Genomic DNA, 25,291 nt, shown 5'->3' on the forward strand with positions numbered 1-25,291 from the left:
ACGGGACTACTAAACTACTAAACTAACCTTCTTTATTTTGTCGGGTTTTACTACATCTATTGTTGTTCAGCGTTCTGGTTATCTCTCATGAATTTTTTATCTCTTCCTCAAAACCCCTAAGTCTATATTTTACCGTTACAACCAAGGCTCTATCAATCTCTTCCCTTCTTCTACCAATACTCTGAGGTCTCTTGCTTACCTCGACCTCTGACTAGTAAATCTTTCCATCCGCTTTGAGTCAGGACGCTTCTGGCAAGCGATGTCCCTACGGTTTTTATTGGGCGAATATATTAGCATTCCATTACGATGTACTGAGTCCTCTCACGACTGTCGCTGCAGTAGACACATTCCTGACTACGCTAGAAATGTTTTACTGGGTAACTTTGTGTCGTCAAGGAGAGACGTCGGCCTTTAAGCAACAAGGCACTGCCTTTTGTTTTATCGTACAAATTCTCTACCCTGGTGTGTCGTTTACCATCTTTATAAAACTTCTTGGGCATGTATTCCGATAGCGGTTATATGGGCGCTCCAAGGTAGTTTTCACCGTCATCGTCGCTGTAGGGCTGCGAATATATTTTGGCATATCTATGATATATGTTTATCTATGCCATCGGTTATATTGCTTCACTATTCAATTACTAAGGTTGCTCATACGATGTCTTACACTTTTGACGAAACTATACCTCATCATTTTGAGAATGACAGCCCACAAGCGCATTTTATGAACCGACATTCACAGCGCGTGCACTTTATGCTAAATCTCCTCAGACTATTATTAAAAGTACAAAGCACTACCAGTGCTCAAACCTGGAAGAGGTATAATTTTATGGACTGGATTTTATGGGCAGGATAATTTGGGGACAGCGGTTGCTTTCGCTAAACTGCAATTAAGGTGTCACACGTCTTCCTAAACAAATTCCCCTAGAAGCCACCGCCAGTTTTCTACTTTTGTTGCAGAGTTATGACTGCTAACAGTTTCTAAACAAGCGTTCCTTTATATCATTTCTTTATTTTCCAATACTGCAAACCAGACAGGCCCAAGTAGGAGTGGAATGTAAAACAAGCATTATAAATAATGCCGGTTTAGAAAAACCAGTTCGCAACATAGAGTATACAAATAGTAAATACCTGTAAAAAATGAACTGCAACAAATAAAGAAGAATGAAGCAAGAACATCTGTTCTAGTTTTTGCCCAAAATGAGTCGCCTCAAAAATAGATTTACGACGATGGTTCCCGTCGTAAATTGTGTGTGAAAAAGAAAAGCTGTCTTTGAATGCACTGGTCTTTAGGAAATATCGGTTTTAGTGCATGATCATGTCGAGTCTTTCCGGTATTTCATGAACCTACTGCTCTTTTTTTTTCTTAATTAAATCGAAACAGTCGAGTTATTGACGACTTCCACAGACCATGAAGAACTATATTTTGATTTCAGTCACTTCTTTTCACAACTACATAAAAAATTATCTTTGTCGAAGGTCGCGCAGTTTGCCAGAACGAGTTCACTGCAATTTGCCCAGCTGTCAATATTGTTGTTATAATAAGGGTACTTCCCTGCTAGCACCAAAGCGAGGTCCAACTGCAAGTGAGTGCCAGTCGTCGCCGATGCTACTCTTCAGAACACGAGACAAATGTTGAGCGTCATCGTGTGCATTATATTAAAAATAAATTCCACTGATTTGTGCAAACTTGTCTTAAGCTCCGGTCGCATTCCGAATGTACATATTCCGAAGCTTACCAGCGGCGTCATGTCGTGTGTGTCTATAGACACACGCTTCCTCCAACTACGACACCATTCTCTCAAATTATGAGAAGAGAAAGAAAGCAAGTAGCACTACTTCTCCTGGCGTGCTCACTGGAATCCTCAAGCGAGTGCTGGGATTTTGCTAATCCAAGTGCTCCGCACCCCACTTTCTCCAATGATGCCGTGTCTGGCCACTTACAAAGTCATAATTTATCTTCTGGTCAATATCTATTTTACCTTTTCTTAGGATGCTAGCTACTTTTATTCCCCATACTTCTCTCATTACTGTTTTTATCTCACTCTCGCTCCATCACTCTTTTTCTCTCTCTGCCTGTTTACATCCTGCACAGTGACCAAAAGTTTATTCACGCTTCATGCCAATAGATTATATGGTGACTGTGCGATGCGGCGAAGTGCATGGCGATGATTTCTGGTTCGTTCATTTTTCAGCTAGTGCAAGCGACGAGATGTGCTCTTTGCTTCCGGCTGAATCCATGTCGCTGCGTCAGCGCAAAAGAGACCATTCGTGCTCGAAGCGAGTTCATTCGAAGCAGTCAGTGAAAGTACTGAATTGGCTACATATTTATGAGCCGAAGTCAAATTATTTGGTTCAAGAGAAGGCACAGACAAGAGTAACTTGATTAAAAATCGACAATGTTCAAAAGAGATCACAGAGGTCACTTGAAAGGGCTATCTTGCAGCCGCCAGCGATTTCGACAAGCAGTGCGCGCCTTCGGCTGACCCTGGACCTTGCAAGGGCTACTTCCCCAAGTGGTGGTACAATGTGGTGTCGGGCAAGTGCGAGCAGTTCATCTATGGCGGTTGCCAAGGAAACGACAACAGATACAACACCGAACAAGAGTGCGAAAAGACTTGCGCCGCTGGACCAAGTAAGTTTGCATCCATGCAACGTTTGTTTCAACATTTTGTTTTTACACGACCATTTTCATGACTTCTTTCTATCACTCTTCAGCAACAATTCTGACTTGCGAAAAGGTGATCAGACCATCAACTTGCAGCAGCCTTGTTTTGATAGGACAGTAACGAACGAGGCACGTATACAACAGAAAAGAGGCTGTACGTGGTGGAAATCGATTTTGCGCTTTTGCCATACGAAAGATGCACCAAGTTAGAGCATCAATTACCAGCTAGTTCAAGCCTTCGTAACCCTCAGTAAGGCTTTCGAACCAAACTGGGTACATAGTGTCGGAGGCTGTGATCTCAGGGACTCTGAAATGAATTAGGCGGTAGTGAGGTGGTTTGTCAGGTGGCCCCGATTTACTTTCTAGCAGTTAACACACGAAGAACAGCTTAGACAAGTGTATGATGTGGCACGTTTGCCCTGAAAATTCGGTCGCTACACAAAAATACCCTGTGAGTTGGCGCAGTTACGGGCAAATAGCGGGAAGGTGGCCAACCGGTACCATCAAAACGTCCCAAGAAAAAAAAACATCGGCTGTGTCGACCGAAGGTCGAAGCACGGATTGCGATAGAAAGGTTTCACGTTGCGCATTAACTTCTCGTACAGAGTTCTGAATATACACACATCCAACTAATGTGGATGGACCATACACGGGTGCGCAAACATTTCTGGCACCTTTAAAATCATTACCACGCCACATACGGCCTGTAATGACTTCGCACAGGAGCTGCTACGGTACCCGCAAGGAGTAGCGCCAGTAAGATTACTTTGCTTTCAGGTTTTAGCGCCCATATTATTTTGCAGTTTTAGTATTTAGCAGGCAGAGAAGATTTAAAATGAAAGGCATGCCCTGTGTGCCGCATATATTTCATGACGTTTGTATCTGTGTTGCCATTCTCAAAATTCTGAGGAATAATTTAGTGAATAACGTAAGACCCGGAATGAGAAACTATAGCGATAGAATAGTGTAGGGATACAAATCGCCCATACCCTACGACATACAGCATGGCGTAGCAAATATGTAGGCCTTGGACGGCTTCCGGTTTTGCTCACTGACATAGCCTGCTAAATCTAGCGGGCAAGAAAAGCATTGGCCGCTATGTCGAGTTTCAGGAGTGTCTTAAAGTCTGAGCCCGCAGATTTTCAGCGCTTTTCCTGTGTACATAACGACAATGTTAACATTAAAGGTTGCCGTAAGTTATACGAGAAATTTTGGGTATTAATAGTAAGGCGTAATGCGCATGCCTTTTATCTGAAAACTGAAAGATAGACTATCCGCCCCCTCAGTGGAAGAAATTTAAAAAAAAAAGGCTTGGTGTCCCGGCGCAGCAGACTAATAAGGCCTATGACCAGAATTTTCTATCGGCCGCTCTCTCGCTGCTGCTATCGCGTCAATGGAACCGTTTATAGACGGTTTCACTCGCGAGAAACGAGAACTCTCGGGACGGACGCCGTTCGCCCACTTGCGTACGTTTTTATTTTGCCGCCGGCAATGACAACCGGATGCACAAAGTCTGGCGCGCTACTTCCGGGGCATCGCTGATTGGTTTAGCGTTTTGCGGCTCGCAGTCGCAAGTATGTAAAATCGAGCAGCGTGCGACTGACCTGCGACCATCGCTGTTCGACCAGTCCGACCATTTGCGACAAGAACAGTCGCACGACCTCTGCGATTCGCAAGGGTAAACGGGCACTTAGACTGAATTCTCAAACTAACACCAAGTTTATTTTAGATAAGCGGTGCTCTATACTAATTTCTGAAATATGTATTGTGGATTCTCATGCGAATAATTCCCACCTCTAAGAGTAATGTAGCTATTGAGGAGTGTTCCCTACAGGCAACATACCCGAATTTTTCTTTCTTGCCGAGTTTTCGCATTGAACCGAAAGTTTCTCGCTTAATGTATTCGAACGGCACTGTATGACAGGCAGCAACCGTCATTTGTTCGTTTAGGGTAGGAACACTCCAGTACGATGAAGTTTCGCATGCGACTCACTGCCTCTTGAAAACAAGGTCAGACGAGACAGGCCCTTGCATGATATCCAGCTGCAGTGGTGTCGTGCGTGTCAAGTAAAGCAAATGAACTGTGTACCTATGGTTCACATAAGATGAGACTTGTCAATACAAATTGAAAACGAAGACTTAGGTGGCTTGAGGCGAAGCCCACAAGCCTGCTTCATGCTTAGTCTTTTGTTATTTTTTCTTTTTAATGATTATGCTTTTTCTTGAAGCGTTTTGCACATTCACATAGAAAATAAAAATTTTCTCCCTGGTATTTATTTGTCTCATCTTCAAAGGGTTAAGAAGTTTTCGTATACTATGAATGAAATGTATATCGCGATTGTTTAGCATAACTAACGGGCACAAACCACGCCCCCATCGGGAATGGAACCGGCCATTTCATAGTACTAACGGTATGAAAAAAAAACATTTCGGAGAAACATTAACAAGTTCTCAGAACACAGGTCTTCATTCCGCGCATTTTGTGAGAAATGGCAGACGATAACCATTTCATTTGACACCTAAAGTAAACTGGCACAGCTGCTTATTGCTCTGATCAGTGTGATTCGGCTTGTGTCATCATTCTTACAATTGCTATGTAAAGTAACTATCATGAACTGAGCGACGTGCTAGCCTTCTCTTTGTTCTCAAACCTTGCGTATTAAATACTTGCCAAATGCCTGGTGTGAGAAAGTGCACAAGGTTGCCGCACATAAGTCGAAATGCCTAATACTTATTAGCAACCCCGTTTTGGCCGGCGTCCTTCCTTTTTTCTCCTCGCACGAATGCGAGATGTCGTCAAAGCAACCATTTCACTAGTATAGCCTTTTGGCAACAGCTACATTGTGCGAGCTACAATACTGTTACAGGCCCTTGCCGTACATTTGAGAAGGCGCTAGGTGAGGCGTCAAATAAGATGGTCGTAAAGGCGTTGTAGTTGCTCTAGACGCGCAGTCTTGGCTTCGCATTCACCCTCCGTGTTGTGAAAATATTTTCCCTTATTTTCGCTTGCCTCTTGCGTGCCACAATTCGGCGGGAATAGGGGGATACTCCCACGTATCTAGCGTTGGGGTGATCGTGAAGCTGGTGGTTAAGATTGGTCGCAGGGAATGCAAACAGAATTTCGGGACCGTCGTAGTTAGCATTGCGAAGGTAGACAGCATCATCACGGAGCAGGAGCAGATGCAGGGCTTGATACATGACAGCCGGACGCTGTGGGGTCGTAGGTGTGGGATCATCAGAACAACTTGCCTCTTCTACACTTAATAAACATTGTTTCTTTAACGAAGAAAAAGCAGGAGAGTATTCGACACTTCTGCAACGGTTGTCGCATAGAGACGTATGAAAATCCAAAATATCGCTTCCTTTAGTTGATCTTAATATCGCTGCACAAATGTATTTTGAGATGTCTCTCCCAGTTTTCCACTTTTCGCTTTCAACCTGTGACCATAGTAGTGTCTAATGACCAACAGCTGCTATAAAGGAAACACATTGGTAGTCAGTGAAACCCAAGATATTGTTCTTTATCGCAGCTAGCAGTTTTAGGAGGGAGCACGAGCCAATACGGTGCAGAGGCGCAATTTTGCCTACGCTCTGTCTTCGCAGCTCAATCCTCAAATATATGTGAGAAATTCAAAAAACGAGTTAAAGTTCATCATCCTCATTTTTTCATTCAATGGCGAATGCTTCTAACATCTCTCCTGCTGCTTTATCGTGGTTTTTTTACAAATGGAACCTATGCCGTTAAACTACACGCTGTATAGACGATGTGGGTGCAAGCACACACACAAGCGTGCCATCTGCCGTTTTTCTTTATGTTCAAACTCATTGATTCTTTACTGAGCGTACAAAAAGACATGCTAGTATACATACTTAGAAAGGGTTACGAAGTCCAGAAAAATATACTGTCTGGGGGACCTCTCGTCTGTCATCGATACACGTTAAGAATATGTGCTACACTTAATGGGATCTCAAACTTACTAAAGGAAACTAAATCATATACAGCCGGCGAAAAAAATATTCAGGAAGGATATTAGCGCGAAAACGTTTTAGAACGGGAAACAAAGAAGTGATAATCAGAAAGTTGATACGCATAAATTTCAAGATTTCATGATCTCAAACTTCATTACATAAAATGCTACCTGCATACAAGGCATGCCGTTTACAAAATTGGTATGCACAAATTTGTTATTTTAGCTTAAAAAGCTAATATTTAAGCAGCAGCGTCAATTCTCTAATAGAACACTGCAGCAACAACGCAAAACCCAACAGGAACAGATAAAATACGTATAACAATTGCAAAGAAATATGCCACTACAAACTTTGTGCGGCATGCACAATGCAAGCAGAGTGTACAAAACCCACAGTTCAATCGACACGTGCCACACACCGACTTCACGCGCTGACTGACACCAAAGAAAAAATTGTGGCGTTTTAGGTGCCAAATGTACGATCTGATTATGAGGCAAGGCGTAGTGGGGGACTCCAGAAATTTGGACCACTTCACGTTCCTTAACGAGCAAATAAACGTAAGAGCCACGGATTTTTGCGCATTTCGCCACCATTGAAATGGGGTTGTCCTGACCAGAATTCGATGCCGCGACCTCGTGCTTAGCACTGAACCCGACACCATAGCCACTAAGCAAAAACGCTATCGGGACAAAAAAGGATTTTCCACATCCACTCACCATGGCTCTCAGGAGCGATGGCTAACACCCCCAGGGCTAGATCTGGTAAAACATAAATACCTAAGTTAGCAGACGGATTGATAGCCGTCGCCGTAGTAAAATTGGTAGTGCAATGCACGCATAACGTGGGCTAGCTCCCCACCGGCGATAAGTTATCTTCTCGTCCACTTACATTTCCAATTTCTTTATTATTTTCTACAGTTTAATTTGAACCACAGGTAATTTCCCCGAAGATTTTTTTTCCTTCATTGACTGTTGGTTTTATATGACCATTAATAAAATCGAGCCGCCCGGTTCCCCTATTCTCTCATTCTGTTAATTCGTGGTCTTTCTTTCATCGCAAGGCCCTTATATTAATAACAAAATGCGCATCTACTCGTAAGAAATACCTGAGTTCATTTCGTGGCATAACACACCACCGGTGACAGGACAATATTACTAAACAATAATTGTGTTTTTTGCAATTATAACGACAGCCACGAAGTTACCAAGTCATTGGTACTACAGCCATCAAGTTTTCTCTTTTTTCTCTGCAAAGTTCGCGCTGGGGGGAGGGGGGTGCCTTAAGATTTCGTTGAAGGCCTTAAATGCATTCAATTCGTGACTAAAAGTGACAGATAGCTAAGCATCAGCACCTGTTTTGTTTATAGCTTTGTTTCTATTCCTCGTGTATGGTCTATAAAAGTTGCTAAAAATCAATGTGTCGCGTTCCTTCCGTATCGTCAAAGTAAGCGCCTGCTTAATTGCTGAAAAGTGAAGCAAATATGGACACATCGAACTCCGCGGCTTCGCAATTTACGTGACCAGTGGCTAGAGGTATTATATATGATCACGTCAACTCACACGCAAAAAAAATGTGCACTATTTCTCCGCAGTTTGTGTGTGTGTGTGTGTGTGTGTGTGTGTGTGTGTGTGTGTGTGTGTGTGTGTGTGTGTGTGTGTGTGTGTGTGTGTGTGTGTGTGTGTGTGTGTGTGTGTGTGTGTGTGTGTGTGTGTGTGTGTGTGTGTGTTTGTGTGTGTGTGTGTGTGTGTGTGTGTGTGTGTGTGTGTGTGTGTGTGTGTGTGTGTGTGTGTGTGTGTGTGTGTGTGTGTGTGTGTGTGTGTGTGTGTGTGTGTGTGTGTGTGTGTGTGTGTGTGTGTGTGTGTCCGATAAAATGGCATGTGTCATCACGTCATGACATGGAACTCGGTGGGACACGGTTAACAGCAACTCAAGAGCACATTCCTAACTCGCTCAAACAACCGCCTTGCTGATGGCTTTCTGCCCTTGCAGGTGTGCTTGACGTCTCGGCTGCGGCGCCCCACACTGAGCTCTGGAACAAGACTAAGCACACGCCTCACAATGTGACTTCTGAATACGCTGCTTTCAACTTGAATGGTAAGTGATGTCTTCGCTGTTTTTGTGTTAGTTCGTACATCTGATGCATAAAACGCTTTTTATTTCGAAGACATTCATGTTGCCCGTCTATTTGCACGCATGAGCATATTACATGTACCTAATGTAAGTAATTGTGGAACCTAATGGACACACGCTAATTTGTCAGCAAAACTAGCATCGGAATATTTTTCATATTTATTTATTTAAGTGTGCTAGAGGTTGAAAAAGGACGCCCAGTATTCGTATGTATTGCCTTTCTAATATGGTAGTTGTATAATAGGGATTGTGTATAATAGTATAATAGTCAATATGGTAGTTGTAAGTGATTTTCTGTTAGCAAGATCCTACTTTAACTGGCCTTGATTATGGTGATATTTTGGATATTATGTGGTCGTGCCCAGCCGAAAATCACACAAATCACGAAATAACTAATACTGAGCAGCGGGAGGCCCTGTTGCACAGCTCCGACCCGGACCTGCAGGCCAAGGTCACCGAGAGAGCTGAAGAAGCCGCCCGGGCCCAGGGGCTCGTAGCTGCCTAACAACAAGGTCTTCCGTCAATACCTTGTTTTCAAATAAAGTCTTTACTCACTCACTCACTGGACGGGTTTGATTAATGCGCAAAGACTGCTTGGTTCCGATGAAAAATTTAGCAAATATTTCTGTTGTGATGTAATGAAAAGGCTTTCTTTTTATTATAAAGCTTGTAAAATAACTCGAGCTGCTACCGCAAGAACAATGCGCGACCGAAAGCTAAAGTTCGCTGACGTGTGTCGAGGTGACAGCAAATTGCCCTGCTTTTTGCAAGGCTTTCTATCATCTAATGTTTTGCGATGCGGAATGAACTGTTCCGCAGCCGGGGTAGACTTCGAGACCTTCTGCAAGCCCACGGCTGACCCTGGCCCATGCAAGGGTTACTTCCCCAGGTGGTGGTTCAATGTGAAGACTGGCCAGTGCGAACAGTTTATCTACGGCGGTTGCCAGGGAAACAAGAATAATTACCTAACCAGGAAGGCCTGCGAAACGGGCTGCCTCAGGCGACTGAGTAAGTAATCCTGCGTAAGTAATGCCGGCATAACGGGCGCTCTTGTGCTTACTGACACGAAAAACCCTTCAGGATTTTCATGAATGCAGCATTGGCTCCTTACCACTGAAATCTTGCGTGGACAGCCCTTTCCTGGCACTGCAAGGGTGCGTCTGGTGCTAGTACGCATTCGCAAAGGAAGAATTTGCCGGCGAAGAATATGTGACACTGTCCCGTCTGCTTGGAAAGCGGGAATGGTGACGGATCTCAGAAATATTATTCGCTGACGTGCATTGCGACTGTAGAGGTGTGCAGACTGAAACCGTAACGTCCGAAGAGTGGCAGCGCGTACAGCAGCGAAGTTCAACTAAAACGCCAAAAAAAAATTATTGAGAATAAGGAAACACCACTTCAGAACTAGCAAAGTGATATGGCACAATGCGCTTAAGAGAACTAAGGGGGTTCCAGCTTTTCAAAATTTTAAAGGGCCCTGAACCACTTTTTATCAATGTCGAGAAATGCACATGAAGTTCAACTGGGCTATTTCAGAAATACTTTGTTCGCAAAAAGTTCTTCAATGCGTTCAAGAGAAGTGGAGATATTTTTCGAAGATACCGTTCCCGGCGTTTCCAGTCCGTCTTCAGTTATTTGATCTGCGAAGGATACGGCGGAGCGGGCCGCGCCCACAACGCTACGTCTATTGAACGTCACCGTAGCGCACAGTTCAAACTTGATTTTGGATGTTCTCGTAGAGGCAGCTGTGTTCGATTTTGGCCCCTACGATGTCCCAAACTCGGTTGTCCTCAGCGAGCCGCAGTGCGCTCATCCAGTAGACTAGTGGCGGCACCCGGTGGTGACAGCTGCACCTACGCTACGTAGCATCTCGCAGCTACATGCAACTGCATCGTCTGCTTTTGTGCACGACATGGCTCGAGAGCGTGCTCACGCTCATATGCTCCTGTGCGGCTGTGGTACGTGGGCGCGGACTGACTTTGTGCTGGACCAGCTTGACCGACAGATAGTATAGCCACATCCGACTTGCGCATTCTGTAGCGCTATCAACGGCTCGTGACGAAGCGAAATCGTCCAAGGCGTCTGGCCAGGAGCGGCCAGGAGTGAGCGCGCCGGCGAGCGTGCGTGTGGTATGACCTTAAGTGTCGCGTGGAGTCGAGGCTAGTTGAGTGTTCAAAACTAGTCGAATTTGCCGAGACCCGACGGCTGCGAGGCCGATAAGCAGGGTGGCCAAAGTTTAATTCCTATGCAGGTGGCCGCCGCCGAGCGTGAGCAGACGACAGTCGGCTTCTTCCAGAAATACGTAATAATTATTGAAATTCGAAAGCAAATTTTCGCTCACCTCAGCCTGTTCATTCAACCGCATCAATAAATACACACAGTAACCGTAGGAAGAAGCGCACTGATCCAAACGCCAATCTTGACCGATGTCAGTCATTGGCCAATAGCAGTCGCCTATTCGAATGTGCTATATTTCGAGATAAAGCGTCCTAAAAAGAGTGAGAAGCAGGTTTATGTGCAAAAGAGAGCGTTTGAGAGAAAGGTGAACTGTCGCACCGCTCGCGGGATACATGCGTAGCGCACGACTGCGAAATTTGGCTGAGATGTTCCCAGCAGCCCATGTCATCCGGGATCTGTTTTTTCACCAAGGAAGAGGGGTGGTTCAATGCTCCTTCAAACATTCTGTGATGTACTTGTGCGCACTAGAGTAAAATGACATATAACAACAATTCTGCCTGTTAAAAAGCAACCGCTTTGTTCGTTTCGCCGTGTTCCTTCTTTCCGCAGTTTACGCTATTTATTCCTTCCCCAATAAACCAAGCAGCGCTCAGTATGACGTCCCCTTCTACTGGCAGATTTTGCACGATTTCTCCAAGCGAAAACGCCTCTGACTGGTCATACGCAACACCTTTAACATTCTCAAACAACAGCTTTCGTCCTGGCAAACTCGAGCTCGCAGGTCCTGTTATATTGTGTGTTGTTCATTATTTTACATGTGTTAGGAAAGTTTTCACGTAAATTCACGTGCAAGAGTCCGCGAAATTACTAGATAACAAAGCCAACAGTGAGTCAGAATTGAGCGCCCCCGCTTGTCCTGCACACTCATGGAGGGCTCTTTAGTATATTAAACTGGCTTGAAATCAATTTACTTTATGTCTTTATAGTGTTTATCCACATTGCAATAAAATAGGAAGGTACTTGATTCCTGTTGCAATGTTTGATTCGTAATGTTGATTTGTCATGTTTGAATAGTAATTTATGTCTTAATGTTGATTCCTGCCCTCTAATGTACGTTTTTTTTCAGTGTCCTTGGACCTCAACGCAACGTTTCCAGGTACGAGACCAATACTGTTTTCTTTCTGTTTTATAAACATCACGCCTCTCTCAGATGTCCAGATTATAATTTACTCTTGAGATTAGATTGGCCCCGTAGAGGACATAAAAGAGTTTCGCGCTGTGCATTGCATTTGGCGAATTGGCTAGACGGGGCATTTTAAATACACGCCAAGTCAGGCTGCATCCAGCGATCGCATTACCGTAAGGGAAGTGTGAATGGCTACAAAGAATGATGCGGTTAAGTAGCGCAGATGCCTGTCGTAACTATTGTTCTAAAGACCTAACTCTGTTAACACTATACCCGCCGCCGAGGTGGCTCATCATCTACGTTGTTCTGCTGCTGCGTAAAAGATCGTAGGGTCGATAACAAGTCGCGCAGACTGCATTTTTGCGGCTCCGGATGTAACAAACGACATGTGCTGTGTCATGGTTCCAGCTGAACACAAATAGCTACAAATTATCCCAGACCTTTCAACTACTAGTAATGCCATAGTAATGTTAGTTGCTGTATTGCATGCCGCATACCGCTCGCCCGCGATGCAACCGCACGAAATCGTCCATCTGATTTCGCAAGTATTTATTTTAGGAATAATTCGATCCCAAACATACGTTTTGTTGCTCTATAACTGGTATGTTATTACGGGTCACTGTATGCGTCAATACCGATTATTTTTGATCGACTGATTGTCAATCGAATGAGTGAAAGCGGGCGCTTACCTTCTCGAATCGACGTGCAGGATGGGAGAGACAGCGCAGCGAAGTGCTTCGCCAATGGCGTTCCACAGCTACGATTGTTCACCTGCAACAAAAGCAAGCGCAAATGCGTTTTTTTTTTTTGCTGTATCACCAGTGTCGAAGTGCGCTCCGAGACTGGTAGGCTAACCCGCGGCCTCCTACTCTGAATTGTAACGTCATCGCTTTTGCGCAAACGTGGCGGATTGTGCCGTGTGATTGGCATAACACAAGGGCGTGCTGAACGCCTTCGTCTCGTACACGTTCCGGCTATGCAGTCTGTCGCCAATCGCCTGCCGAAATCCATGCGTCCGCACTGGCATCTTTTCACACCTGCGCCGGTTCCTACGACACCTACGGGTGCTTCCGCGAGGGCCAGTAATGAGTGAGCGAGAATTGCGGCAACAGATTGATGGAGCGAGCGCGTCACTGGAATAAGTGAGGGTGTCGTGCGGTAGTTTTAAAGTATCCAATAACAATAATTCCGTTTACTGCAGCATATAATGCATTTCGTCAAGCGAAATCGCAGCGTCAAGTGTGCGTTACCGGACGATGTGTGAGGTGCTAATTGAAGGCGACGCTGTACGTCGCCTTCAAAAAGAGAAAAAGCATATGGTTAGAGATCGTATGCAGGAATAATCTGACAGATTAATAATGCGACACATGTATGTCTAGTAAGCTTATCTTCACTGAAAGTTACGCGCGAGCGCCTAGCTAAGATTCCTGTGTAAACGTAATGCGACTATTGAAATGTGTCGTTCAATGCAGCCTGTTTTATTCTATTAAACGCATTCAATTGTAGCTCTAGCTGATTTACTTCAAGTGACATATTGGCGTTAGCTGTACATGGTAGAATCATGTACTACTGCAGGAGGTCCGAGTGCATAGAGAAATATGAGAGGGGATCTTCTATAATTCCATAAGTTTGCTAATTGCGAAAAGACAATGAAAGCAGATACTATTGAATGTGCGAACATGTGAAAAAACACAAAATGGCGGGATTAGTTCTGACAAAGATATATCGGTACATTGTGTACTAATAGTAAGCGTTAAGCTAATTGTTAATTGTAGCTAAGCATTAACACTAAATGCTAGCGAATGTGCAGTCATGCAAGCAAGCGTATTAAAAATAAACTCTTAGAAGAATAATCAACATTACACGAGAAATGTAGGTCAATTCGCTGGTACAAAAAATAACTAATACAAATCAAATATAGCTAGTAACATTGCCCGACATCACTCTGCCTGCAGCCTCCGATAAAATTTTTGCAACATTGCGAGAACTCACAGATACCTGTTACTCCTGCTCTCGCTACCAACCCCCACAAACGTGTTATGCCTAAGCGTACCTCACGCATGGCTGAAAAAGTACCTATATGGGGAATTCTGTAACTTTGCTGCTAGTGTATTATGCACAAAAGAAAACTGACAAAACAACCTGTGTTTACTGGAGCGAATTTAGTATCATCTTGGCGGACCCTATATCATAAGTACCTGACGAGCTTTCGACGGGTCAAACTGAAGATTTATTGTCAACGGACGGTTGAAATGCACGGACGCGTAAATTGCCACTTACGCTAGCAGTTGTAAATTCGGTCAAAGCTGAGCGCCGCAAATGTGAGCCCCTTCACTAGGTCAGCGGTTTTACACGCAACGGACACGCACGTTACTGTTCCGCCTTCTGGAACAAGGGATGCACAACGCAACAATTTGCGCAAAAGTTTGCGACGTGCTTGCCTTTCCATGCAGTGCACAACTTCGCCTGTCTCATGGAACGCGAGGTAGGGCCGTGCCTTGCATCCATCACTCGCTACTACTTCGACACCAGGACCGGTACGTGCGAGGAGTTCATCTACGGAGGCTGCGAGGGAAACCTCAACAACTTCGAGACGGTCGAAGAATGCAAAGCCAGTTGCGCTCGTGAGTATTAGTACGACCGAAGTGCCGCGGCTACGTGGACCATGACCGCTAGAACGTAAATCCATTCCAAATTTTTCCATTCCAATTCTGCAATCAGTCCTCCGCGATTGGTCAAAAAAGATTTTTGGAGCACCCACACTTCAGCTGTCCGTGACGCGACGTCACGAAACCCGCGATAGCTCCCCATCTGATATGACGTGTACACACTCATTATGCATCATTTGACCGAACAAGAGAAAAACAGTTGTTTCAGATTCGACGATTTTCGCCGTTAGCCCTCGGCTTTCTCGCGCTTTATCCACTTCACCTGCACGTCACGTGACGTCACAAAAGCGCGAAAACTCACGGCGTCAAAGTGACGTGTACGCGTTAAAGATACATTAATATGCCGAACAAAACTGAATTTTCTTCTGAATAGCCGCAGGCTGCCCCGTTCCGAAAGGAATAAAAGATGACTGCCACCGATCACTATGGCACTGGCTACTCGAACATGCCGGAGAGCATGTGTCTACTTGCATATAATAAAGGTTTCTGCGTTGCCATGTGGCATTTTCGAGTATTTACGGCACGTTTATGACCTCGTTCTACCAACTCTTCTTTGCTGGCGATCGGTTTTATTGTCATTCCTAAGATTCCGCTGCATACCGCTCTGATTTTCGACCAGCCACCGCAAGCTAAGGGAAAGCGGACCAATTGCAGACGCCAGCACAACCCTCTTCATCCGGTTATCAATTTTCAATGCACTGACTCTGCCCCGTCATATCCCTCTCCTCTCCAGTGTTCTTGTCGCCTCTTGTCAGCCAATTAGATAAGACAAGCCGCTCCGTGCAGGCAATTTTATTCAATTTTCAAGCAAACAGAAGTGGCCTCCTATGATCTAGGAGAGCGTTTGGTTGGTCTGTTCATACAAACCGGCGGGTCACCGCCTGATGCTTGCGTCGGCGGTTACGCAAAGTGGACGTCAGGAAATTGGAATAAAAACATATCTGAATAGTTTTACGTTATAGGGCTCCATGATTACGACGGTCATTCGCGAGCAATGTCACTAAATCGTGCCGCTAAGTTATGGGCACAGGCTCTGTGCACGTGTAGTTGCGTCACAGAATTACATCATCATCATCGACGTATTTACGTCCACTGCGGGACCAAAGTCTTCCATTTCCAACACATTTGTCTTGCTCCAGTTGGCGCTATCGTATTCCCGTAAATTTACCAGTGTCAGCACACCACCTAGTTCTCTGCCGTCCTCGACTGCTCTTCTCTTCCCTCGGTACCCATTTTGTAACGCTAATATTCCGCTAACACTCTACGAGGCCGGTCCAATTCCATTTCACCTAGAATTACTTAAACTCGAGTGCGCGAGGATTTCCAAAGAAATGGGAGCATCGAGTGTGATGCAACACGCCAGATACAGCAGTTGTGCTGGTGGCTACAGCGTGCGCTTGTTTGACAGGCAAGACATGTCACGAACAAGAGCGGTAACGCGAATAAGTAGGACGGTCATCGCAACGAAGTCCGGGAATGTCGATAATCCCAGAAATTGACGCATTCATACGATGCCATACTCTTTCCCTCTTCACTGTGATTCTATTACATAGATGTATTCCCTCTTGTGCACCATTCTTGCACGGATTGGTGGTACATCATGAGTCTCTTCCCATAAGCATTATCAGATCCTAACTATTTTTGCTTCCACTCTTTAGCGTCGTTGCTTGCCTCAAAAAGCCACATAGCTCCTTTAAATCAATGAAAACTGTCATCAGACCTATAGCGTTTAGAGTGCCACATCTACTCTGCATACGTGGCAGTTCTTGGGAAGAAGGTTATAGCACCGCATTTTTTATGTCTTCTGCGAAGACAGAAGTGTCGACATGCAGCAAGTGTTTCTCCACACCCATTTTCACTTGTCGATAGACAGTCTGCTGCCTGTGTTGAGGCGCTTGTAAGCAGCGTTGATAAGCGATTGCATCTCAAGCACAAGGGAATCATACGGACATATTCCGTGGCAGGCTTAGAAATGTTTAAAAGGTGTCTATGTGGCCGATGTTCAAGTGGGTAACATGTTAGTCTTGTGAATGAACGCGGGCCGTCAGCAGAACATTTTCGCGTAGGGGGTCGAGGAAGTTGCAATGCTATCTGTGGATTTTCTTTATTGTTGGTCTTCCTGACGCGAACAAAAGCTCGCCTTCATTGTCGCTTATATCATTTGCTTGGAAAGATGTGTAACGAGGAATGAACATAATATCCGAAACAAATTCTAAGACAACATGGCCCCGATTAATTTAAGTCTTCTTCATGGAAATGCGAGGCACAGTTGAGATTTATTGTGAAAACCACGCACACAATATCAGTATTATTAGCCGCGTAAGTAATACCACATTTAATGCCACTACTTGGAGGCCGCCGGTTCTTGGGTGGGCCTGTTTCTTATTTTCTTTACCATGTTTCGATATCCATTAGGTTCCCCTAATGGAACTTACTATTCCCTTCTGAGCGTTGGCTCGCACATTCCCAGCTCTGACTGTTTCTCGGACGTAGTTTCGAGGCTATATTGAATAAAGCTTTGCTGATTGTATTAGCACTTGCCGCCATTGTGTAGTACATTAGAGGTTATTTTCTGATTAGGCAAAACGGTTGAGTAACAATGTTCCTCCATGGGCAGTGCAAAGCAGCGTGTAACTGCCACGCTGAGTGCAGAAAAGTGTCTGGCAAAGGGTAGACGAAATTCTAGACTCTTGGGGTGGTACGAAAACGCAGGAATGTGTCCCGTTTAGAAAGTGTCGGCCGAACGAAAAAGGCAGGCTACTCGACTGTTAGCTTCTTTTCCGACCCTCGATGCGAAACATAAGCAAGGCAGGAAACCTTCTCAAAACATGCAACCATTTAAGAATTGTGTATGATTGAAAAGGTAACTCCGGTGGGCGGAGATCTACTAACCACGTTAATCAGCGTCGTAACAGCTGCACGCATGTCACGGTTTCAGAATGATCATGTGCTTGGCTACTAAATAGTGCATGGTTTCCTTCTCCAAGATCAAATGAATGTAGAAATGTGTTTTTTTTTTACTTGTTGGATGTACGATACACTGTTGCTCCTAATATGGCAGCAGTTTCTGTATGTCTCAATCCTGAAGATGACTATACAAAATTGCGGCCCATTTCTACGATGCTAACGGAACCTGAAGCACAGACTGATAATTCCAGCTTGAATCGCGTCGTCAGAAACAAGAACGCTACATTGACGAGCTTGCCAAAGCCGCCATCTTTAGTTATCCTGCATTCCTATGGCACGGGGATTGCAGATCCTTCTTTATGTTGATCTGCGTTGGAACTTCCTCCCCTCTGTACGGTGTAATTGCCACGAGTGCGGGTGGTCGGCTGTATCAATGACCACCTGCACTCTTCACATCGTTGTAGACGTCAAAAGTACGAAGTCGTTTGCAAACGTTATCATGAGTGTATTGGGAAAAAGACGTACAAGGCAAGTTATTCGACAGGAATTGTGAGCTTCTATGCTTGCTCCGAGCACATGAACCAACGACATGGTCAGTTGCAGCGCTCGCATTTTGTACTGTCTGCTGTTGCAACTGATTATTGTTAGGTGTGTTGAGCTGGATCGAAGGTCAGTAGGTTTGATGTTGGCCTTCAACGGTTCTAGATTTGTACTGATTCATGCGTGCGCTTTGCTGAATGCACAGCACGGGTATTACGCCTTCCCGCGGAGTGCCTGAGCTTGAATGCATTTTCTCCTTCCAGCTGAGACAGTGTACGAGGCCAAGTGTCTCGCCAGGCCCGAGACAGGACCGTGCAAGGCTTACATGAACTTGTGGGCCTACGACGCCGACCTGGGGCGTTGTAAGACGTTCGTTTATGGTGGCTGCCACGGCACCGCGAACAAGTACCCCACTGAGCAAGCGTGCGTAGCGCACTGCATGCACCCACCGACAGGTGATGTGCCCACGCGATATTTGCGTGACGTTTTATTCATTCGAAAGGCCTACAGCGCCACGAACACATTAGTTCAGGAAGGATATTACAATATTACGTGGCAAGCTACAAAATTCATGTAGATCCTCGCAAAAAACATATAGGCATTTCGTGGCAACGCAAGTTGCATGAACGTTTGAGTACGATGTGAAGAGCTATATCTGATACTAACAATTTTGTATTACATATGTCACTGCTGCCTTTTTCGCATGTGCTACTGCGCCAAATCTCTCACCTTTCTTTATCTCGTTCTGGTAGCTTTAACTACCTCTGGTTAACCTCCCTGCCTTTCTCTGCATTATTTTCTCTCTTCACTATGTGCACATTTCTACCACGACTTTACTGTTGCATTTTTTTTTTGTTTCAGCCATGCAGATCCGTATTTGTCGACGTACCTCACATGTTTATTTTTTCCTTATTGTTTTCATTTCCCTATGCTACCCTGCCTACTTGATGTCGTGTAATCAACCAGCAGGTAACAATAAATTAGGAAAAAACTAAATAGGCAATAAACAGCAATGATAAATAAATAAATAAATAAATAAATAAATAAATGCCCGAACCAGTGCGAGTGCGTCAGTGGAGAGAAGCTTCTGAAGGAGAGAAGTGTAGTAAATGGGTCTCCGAAATATCCCCAGATATTTTTAGAATTACGGGGACAACAACGAAAAGCAGCGCTGCTCTCAAAGCTAATATTCCCTGTGAATTCTACTCTTACGCAGAGCTGGTCGAAGAATTCGTCATGGCATCCCGGCAGCTGGCAGAATCCCACAGTGAGTTCAGCTTGTACGCTCCTTACGAAATCAACTTGAGTTATTTCAAGGCTGCAAAATCCTTCATGCCATTTATTTATGATGTCCTTACGTATCCCAAAGGCGGCCACACAAGTTAAGCATTCTTTTTATCATTCTGTATTTTTGTAAATCGATAGCTTTACTGGCCGCGATGTTGCCATATCGCGGTAGCGGTGCTCCGGGGAGGCACATGACGTCACAGCACGTTCCTCGTCGTTGCGCTCGCCTCCGCTCACTTCGCCAGCTGCGTCGCATGCCTGATAACATGTCGGAGGATTGAAAAGGAGAGCTCGCGTGTGCCGCAACCACAGCTCAGGCGGCGCTATACGGATATACAGCACTATACAGGATATACGTAGCTTTGGCTACGTATATCCTGGCCAATTTTTACGGTTGATTTTTTTTTTCGGAAGTGTGTCACATTTTGATAAACATGATTTCCAACGGTGTGTTCGAGCTCACTCGCTCACGCACATGTACGTTCTGGCGCAGCCGCCGTTTGTTCTCACGTGCGACGGTACAGCAACGGGTGACGGTCGCTCATTCCACTCTGAAGGGCTGAAAACCTGACAGCTATATTTCCGTAAAGTATACCAGAACAATCGTTGAACTACTATTGTCTTGGCAAATAAGTTCCGCAGACGCCGTTTTAAGGCTATTGCCTTGGTGACCTTTCGAATAAGGGGGAAATTTCAAATAACATACAAACTATGGCAAAAAGAGAAGCATTATTTTCAGGTTGAACTATTCGTCGCACCTAGAATCAAGGTTTGTGAGCTCAATTCAATGGTGTGCGGTGTGCCGCACGAGCGTTGGTACTTTAGCCGATTGGGATTATCTAGAACTGCAGTGTGCCGATAAAAAAAGTAATAAGAACTATAATAATAATGGGCATAAACATTTTAGTGGTTATATATGAGCTTGAAATAGAACGCGCATTAAAAGGTAACTATGCCTCTACGCCACTACAGTGTTCGTTCTCTTATATTAGCCGACATTAATGTAAACGGAGTTTATTTTTTCGTGAGTGGCAGTGAAAATTCAGATTTCTGATAATATTTTTGGCACCGAACTCGGATGATCTATGAACAGCATGAGAGGCCTCATGAGCAATGAGTTTTATTTTTAGAGCGCAGCTCTTTGGCGTCCGTTCCTGGGTTTCGCGTCGTCGTCGGCGTCGTCGTCGTCGTCGGCCTCGTAACCAGCTCCGCCCCCCTTTCATCCCCCCAGCGCTAGCAGCGACCGACTGATACCGCTGGATGCCGCTGACGCCGCTAGAGAGTCAAGATAACGTGACTGCATAGAACACCGTCGCCGCCATGCAGAAAGAGTATCAGTCAAAGGCATCAGTCAGTCGCTGCTATCTCTTCCCTCCTCCCTTTATCGTGTTGTCCGCTTGCTGCGCGCGCTTCTGCCCCCATCGTTTGCCGCTGGGTGTACACGCCGCCCCCCTCCGCTTCCGCTTACTGCTGGTTGCTCTCGACGGCGGCGATGAGCCTCCGCTTCGGCGGCGCGAACTGCAGGGTCTTCTCGGCGGCGGCGATGAGCTTCTGCTTCAGCCTCGCTTACTGCTGGTTGCTCTCGACGGCGGCAATGAGCCTCCGCTTCGGCGGCGCGAACGGCAGGGTCTTCTCGGCGGCGGCGCTTAGCCTCTGCTTCCCCCACGGCTGTGACAACCTCGCGAGGCACTTGTATAGATCTCGTCTTTGAGAATCAGGCATTGGTGTACCCAGTCGAACATATATCAGTCTATTTCTCCTACCACAAAGCTTCCTTCATGACTGTCAAGAACTGTTAGTGGAGTCTTTGTTAAAGGAATACGTGTGAAAAATAAAAAAAACATTCTGTGATAGCGCATACATGTGTTGCTCGATTTCTTTGCCTCAATCTATCCAAATGGTGAAACAGCTTATTTGCTGCGCTCAAATTTCGCATTAGGAAGTAACGTAATCGTCGGTAATTTTTTTTTCTCTCTTGTGCGCTTCTGTGGGACAGTTCGCTCGTCGAGAACTTGGTTATTCTGATTTTGTAAACGTTAGGTATTTTTCAGGTACCTGCAAGCGATGGACGGCAGACTGTCTGCACTACATGTTTCTAATAACTGCGCTTCATGGCTATCTCTTCTATCTAATGTAGTACTCTTTAAGAACCCTCTTGAGAATATTAAGGCACAGGCTAACATTGCGTTATCAACTCTTGAAACAAGGAAATTAAGTTCTTTGTTTGACGTTTGCTTCCTTTCGCAATACGACTGAACTTCACGCCATCTTCTCTATCCCGGAACTGGTGTCGGAGCCTGGTAAATGAGGGCATCATCGAATAATTTTTGTATGGAACAGTCACCAATCGTTTCAAGTTTTTCGGGAAGCTCCATTGCTCAACAAATGTCTGGGCGTGGCATGATGTGAACTGCTCCAAGAAAAACGTTTGGCCCTGCATAAAAATGAGTCTCACAAGTATCCATCAGACTATCGATGTTTGTTTAAATTGTAGGCATACGCATTTGGAGGAATGGTTTATACAAAAAGAACATCCACCGTCTGTGAGAGTGCGGAGACCTCTTATATCTATTGCCATGACTAAAGCTTTTTAGAAAAAAGAGTGTTTGTTACACTGTGCAGTATATGGCTCTAACAAAGACAACTTCTAACAGCAAAACATAATTTGGTCACTATCTATTTTAGTTACGAAAAAAAGAGTATATATATATATATATATATATATATATATATATATATATATATATATACATATATATAATATGCGAGTTAACCAAGAAAAACGGCGGAATGAATCGAAATTACGACAATAAAACGCACAGCAGTACAATAACGTGCAGAGGGCGCAGATGTTATGTGTGCATACTACCGAATGCCCAGTCCCCGCAATTGTCGCTCAGTTTTCCTATGTGGCGTCCACTTAATTTATTATATTTCTTTTAGATGCCATTTCTTAGAGTGAAGCTGTCTATGGCTAGGACCTGGAAAAGCATGTGCCCCCCCCCCCTCCCGAGATGTTCACAAAGACAAATCATGTGTGCTGATCCTGGTGAGAGTGCAGAAAGGGTCCAAGTGCAATGGCACATACTCCTGTAGGCTCGGGGACCTATAACTCGCCCTTGAACTGCCCTTGTCACACGTGGGACTCAAAGAAGTCCCAGACACAAGGGTAAGACCAGATGTTTTTGAAAAAGTGCTTTGCACTTCTTTTTCAAAAAGGAAACTTCAAAATATATAGGAAGCTTCAGCTTTGCCTTTTAGGGTGGAACGCAACAGCATTCAAAGAGCCCTGACTGCTTTTCGTGCTTCCCGGCAACTGCAGCTCCTGTAACCGTAACGTTTACCGGGAAACGCTGGCGTCGAACACTAAGCACGAAGGCAAGCTTTCTGGCAGAAAGACAACCTCTTTCGTGCGTAGATCTCCTGTTATTGTTCCACACATTTAATGTTTCAGTCTGAGGAGAGCCAGCAGAAAATATATGCGCTGTGGGGGGGGGGGGGGCGAGGGGTATAAACTTTTATTGTAGAACCAGCACCATATGAGGGCCTGGCCTAAGCCTCTCATGAGGGTACGTCGAGGGCTTGCCCCGCCGCCGCCTCACTGGCGTGCTAGATTGCCTAGGTTTGGTCGTGGAGGGCGGAGTTACGCAGACTCTCACGGAACCTCGACGATAGGGCCGTGGTGTTAATGTGTTGGGCACTCCCACAGCATATGCGGAAGCGTAGCCGGGCACTGTCGGTGTGTTTCAACGCGACAGCATTAAGGAGCTCGTGCCGCAGAAAATCCGGTGTCGTCGGCGGTGTTGGCCGCTAGCGAAAAATCCCGGAACGCACTTCATAAATAAAAACAACTTGCAGGATGGGCTGGGTGGGAATGGAACCAGGGTCTCCGGAGTGTGAGACGGAGACGCTACCACTCAGCCATGCGTTCGATAGTTCAAAGCGCGACAAAAGCGCCTCTAGTGAAGCCGGTGTTGCCTTAGAAACGTGCCGTAAGAAGTTACACTGTGGTGTATATCGGTAACTATGAGCATGTAAATCACAGAAGTCGCAGTTAAACGAGTAGCGAAGTACGTTTCCACTACATTTCTTCTGCGCTTAGCGCACACGCAGCGCCATCTTGCGGCAAACACAGAAGACACCTTCCTCGCAATGAACGGCGCTGCCCCGACAGCTGGCGCGCCACTTGCCCGCTTCTTCCGTTGGTCTCGTCTTAGCGTCCTCCATTTTTTTTCACTGCATTTGTTTGTCGGCTGCCTATCTCAAAATTCTGAGGAATAACTTTGTAAGGAATGAAAGACACGCTATGAGCAACTTCAGCGGTAGAAGAGTTGTTGGATTTGCGTGGTTCGAAATTGACTTAAAAATTCTTTGTGCATAAGCAACGCTGGACACCGACGCCGACACGGGGTCCTTAACGCTCTCGCGACGGAAATTCTCGGCGCCAACCGCCCAAACGCGCTACCGCCACTGCTCGCGCGTTCGTCGTCGTCTTCCACAGAGGGCTCCGTTCCCGCTCAACATTCCAGCGTAGAATTTCACTTCTGTCGTCGTAATGTGGAGGCCGCGTTTACGGGCGTATGGGCCATCGGTTAAGAGGGTATCGGCCATTTATAGCATTTGGTGACGAACACATTTAAGAACAGAGGTGATACGCCAATGTTTGCGCGTGCCTCTATCGCCACGATGGCCACACATTGGAACAATAAATATCTTCGAACCTCTGTTCAGTATTGCGAGTCACCTCTGTGTCGTGCGTTAAACAGCTTCACTGGTCTTCCATCTTCATATAGTGGAAAAGCTCTGAATTTTTTTTGTTATAGAAGGTAGCTATTTATACTTTGCTTGAAAACATATATGGGCCACTGTAGACGTGACTTCGCCCGTGTTGACGTGTTACATATTTTTTTTTGTCGCCTCATTCAACAATTGACTTAACAGCATTTCTAACGGCCACAAGTTTTGATGCCGTCTGGTATCTAAAGGAAATATAATATTTAACATAATGCCGCCCTCCTCCTTTGCTAGACAATGGTAGCTGACTCTTCACAATCGTCCATGAATAACACGTTGTTGCGTTGTCCAATAAGAACATTCATTCTGAGGTTGTCCACGAAATGGAAACAAGTAATGTAGAAACTGAATTTTGCAGGTATGAAAGGCTACCTTATAGGATAGTCAGCGTCAATTAAATTATGAAAAAAGTCGGGAGCTATCGTTTAATACGCGCTATATCTTTGTTGCATAACCTAGACATGAAAAAAAGAATAAAAAGCAGCTAGGCAGGAATCTTAACCGTCCTCGTTTAGGTACGCTTAATGAAAGGACCGGTATTGTGTAATAGCTGTCGGCATATCTGTGAAATATTAGGAAAGACGCGCAGAAAAAAAAAATGTGTACGAACGAAGAAAATACCTGCGGGCGCCAGTAACGCTGAATTAATTCGTACTCGCGAGTACTCGAGAGCGCAATAAATCTTTAGCGCCTGTGTTGACTAAGAGCGCTTACCCCAGAATAGTTCGTAAGAAAAACTTGTAGCCATTTCTAATGCTGGACATGTTAATGTATAACGAAGGCGGCCAACCAATAGCAGCTCGCACTCGCGAAAAATAATCTATGTGAATTCGGCCCAACATCTTCAGTGTAAATATTTCTGATCCACACCCTCAACGTTGAAGCTAATATTTAAGCTGGGCTTAAATACGCGCGAAACTACCTCACTGTCAACTCCGAGTGTGCCGCTGTAATGCGTCCACTGTT

At 45.2% G+C, this 25,291-nt stretch overlaps 1 protein-coding gene across 1 annotated transcript in view; it reads left to right on the plus strand.

Moving 5' to 3' along the window:
• The window catches only part of LOC142588719 (uncharacterized), a 144,252-nt gene that overhangs the window by 112,419 nt on the left and 6,542 nt on the right, over nucleotides 1–25,291 (plus strand). The window contains exons 29-35 of the mRNA XM_075700534.1: nucleotides 2,444–2,632; nucleotides 8,624–8,728; nucleotides 9,584–9,772; nucleotides 12,069–12,098; nucleotides 14,582–14,752; nucleotides 18,508–18,699; nucleotides 19,461–19,511. Of these exons, the coding sequence (XP_075556649.1) occupies nucleotides 2,444–2,632; nucleotides 8,624–8,728; nucleotides 9,584–9,772; nucleotides 12,069–12,098; nucleotides 14,582–14,752; nucleotides 18,508–18,699; nucleotides 19,461–19,511 (927 nt within the window). The remainder of the gene's footprint in view (nucleotides 1–2,443; nucleotides 2,633–8,623; nucleotides 8,729–9,583; nucleotides 9,773–12,068; nucleotides 12,099–14,581; nucleotides 14,753–18,507; nucleotides 18,700–19,460; nucleotides 19,512–25,291) is intronic.

This window comes from Dermacentor variabilis, chromosome 7 (assembly GCF_050947875.1).
Source record: "Dermacentor variabilis isolate Ectoservices chromosome 7, ASM5094787v1, whole genome shotgun sequence".
In the NCBI taxonomy this organism is placed as follows: Eukaryota; Metazoa; Arthropoda; class Arachnida; order Ixodida; family Ixodidae; genus Dermacentor; species Dermacentor variabilis.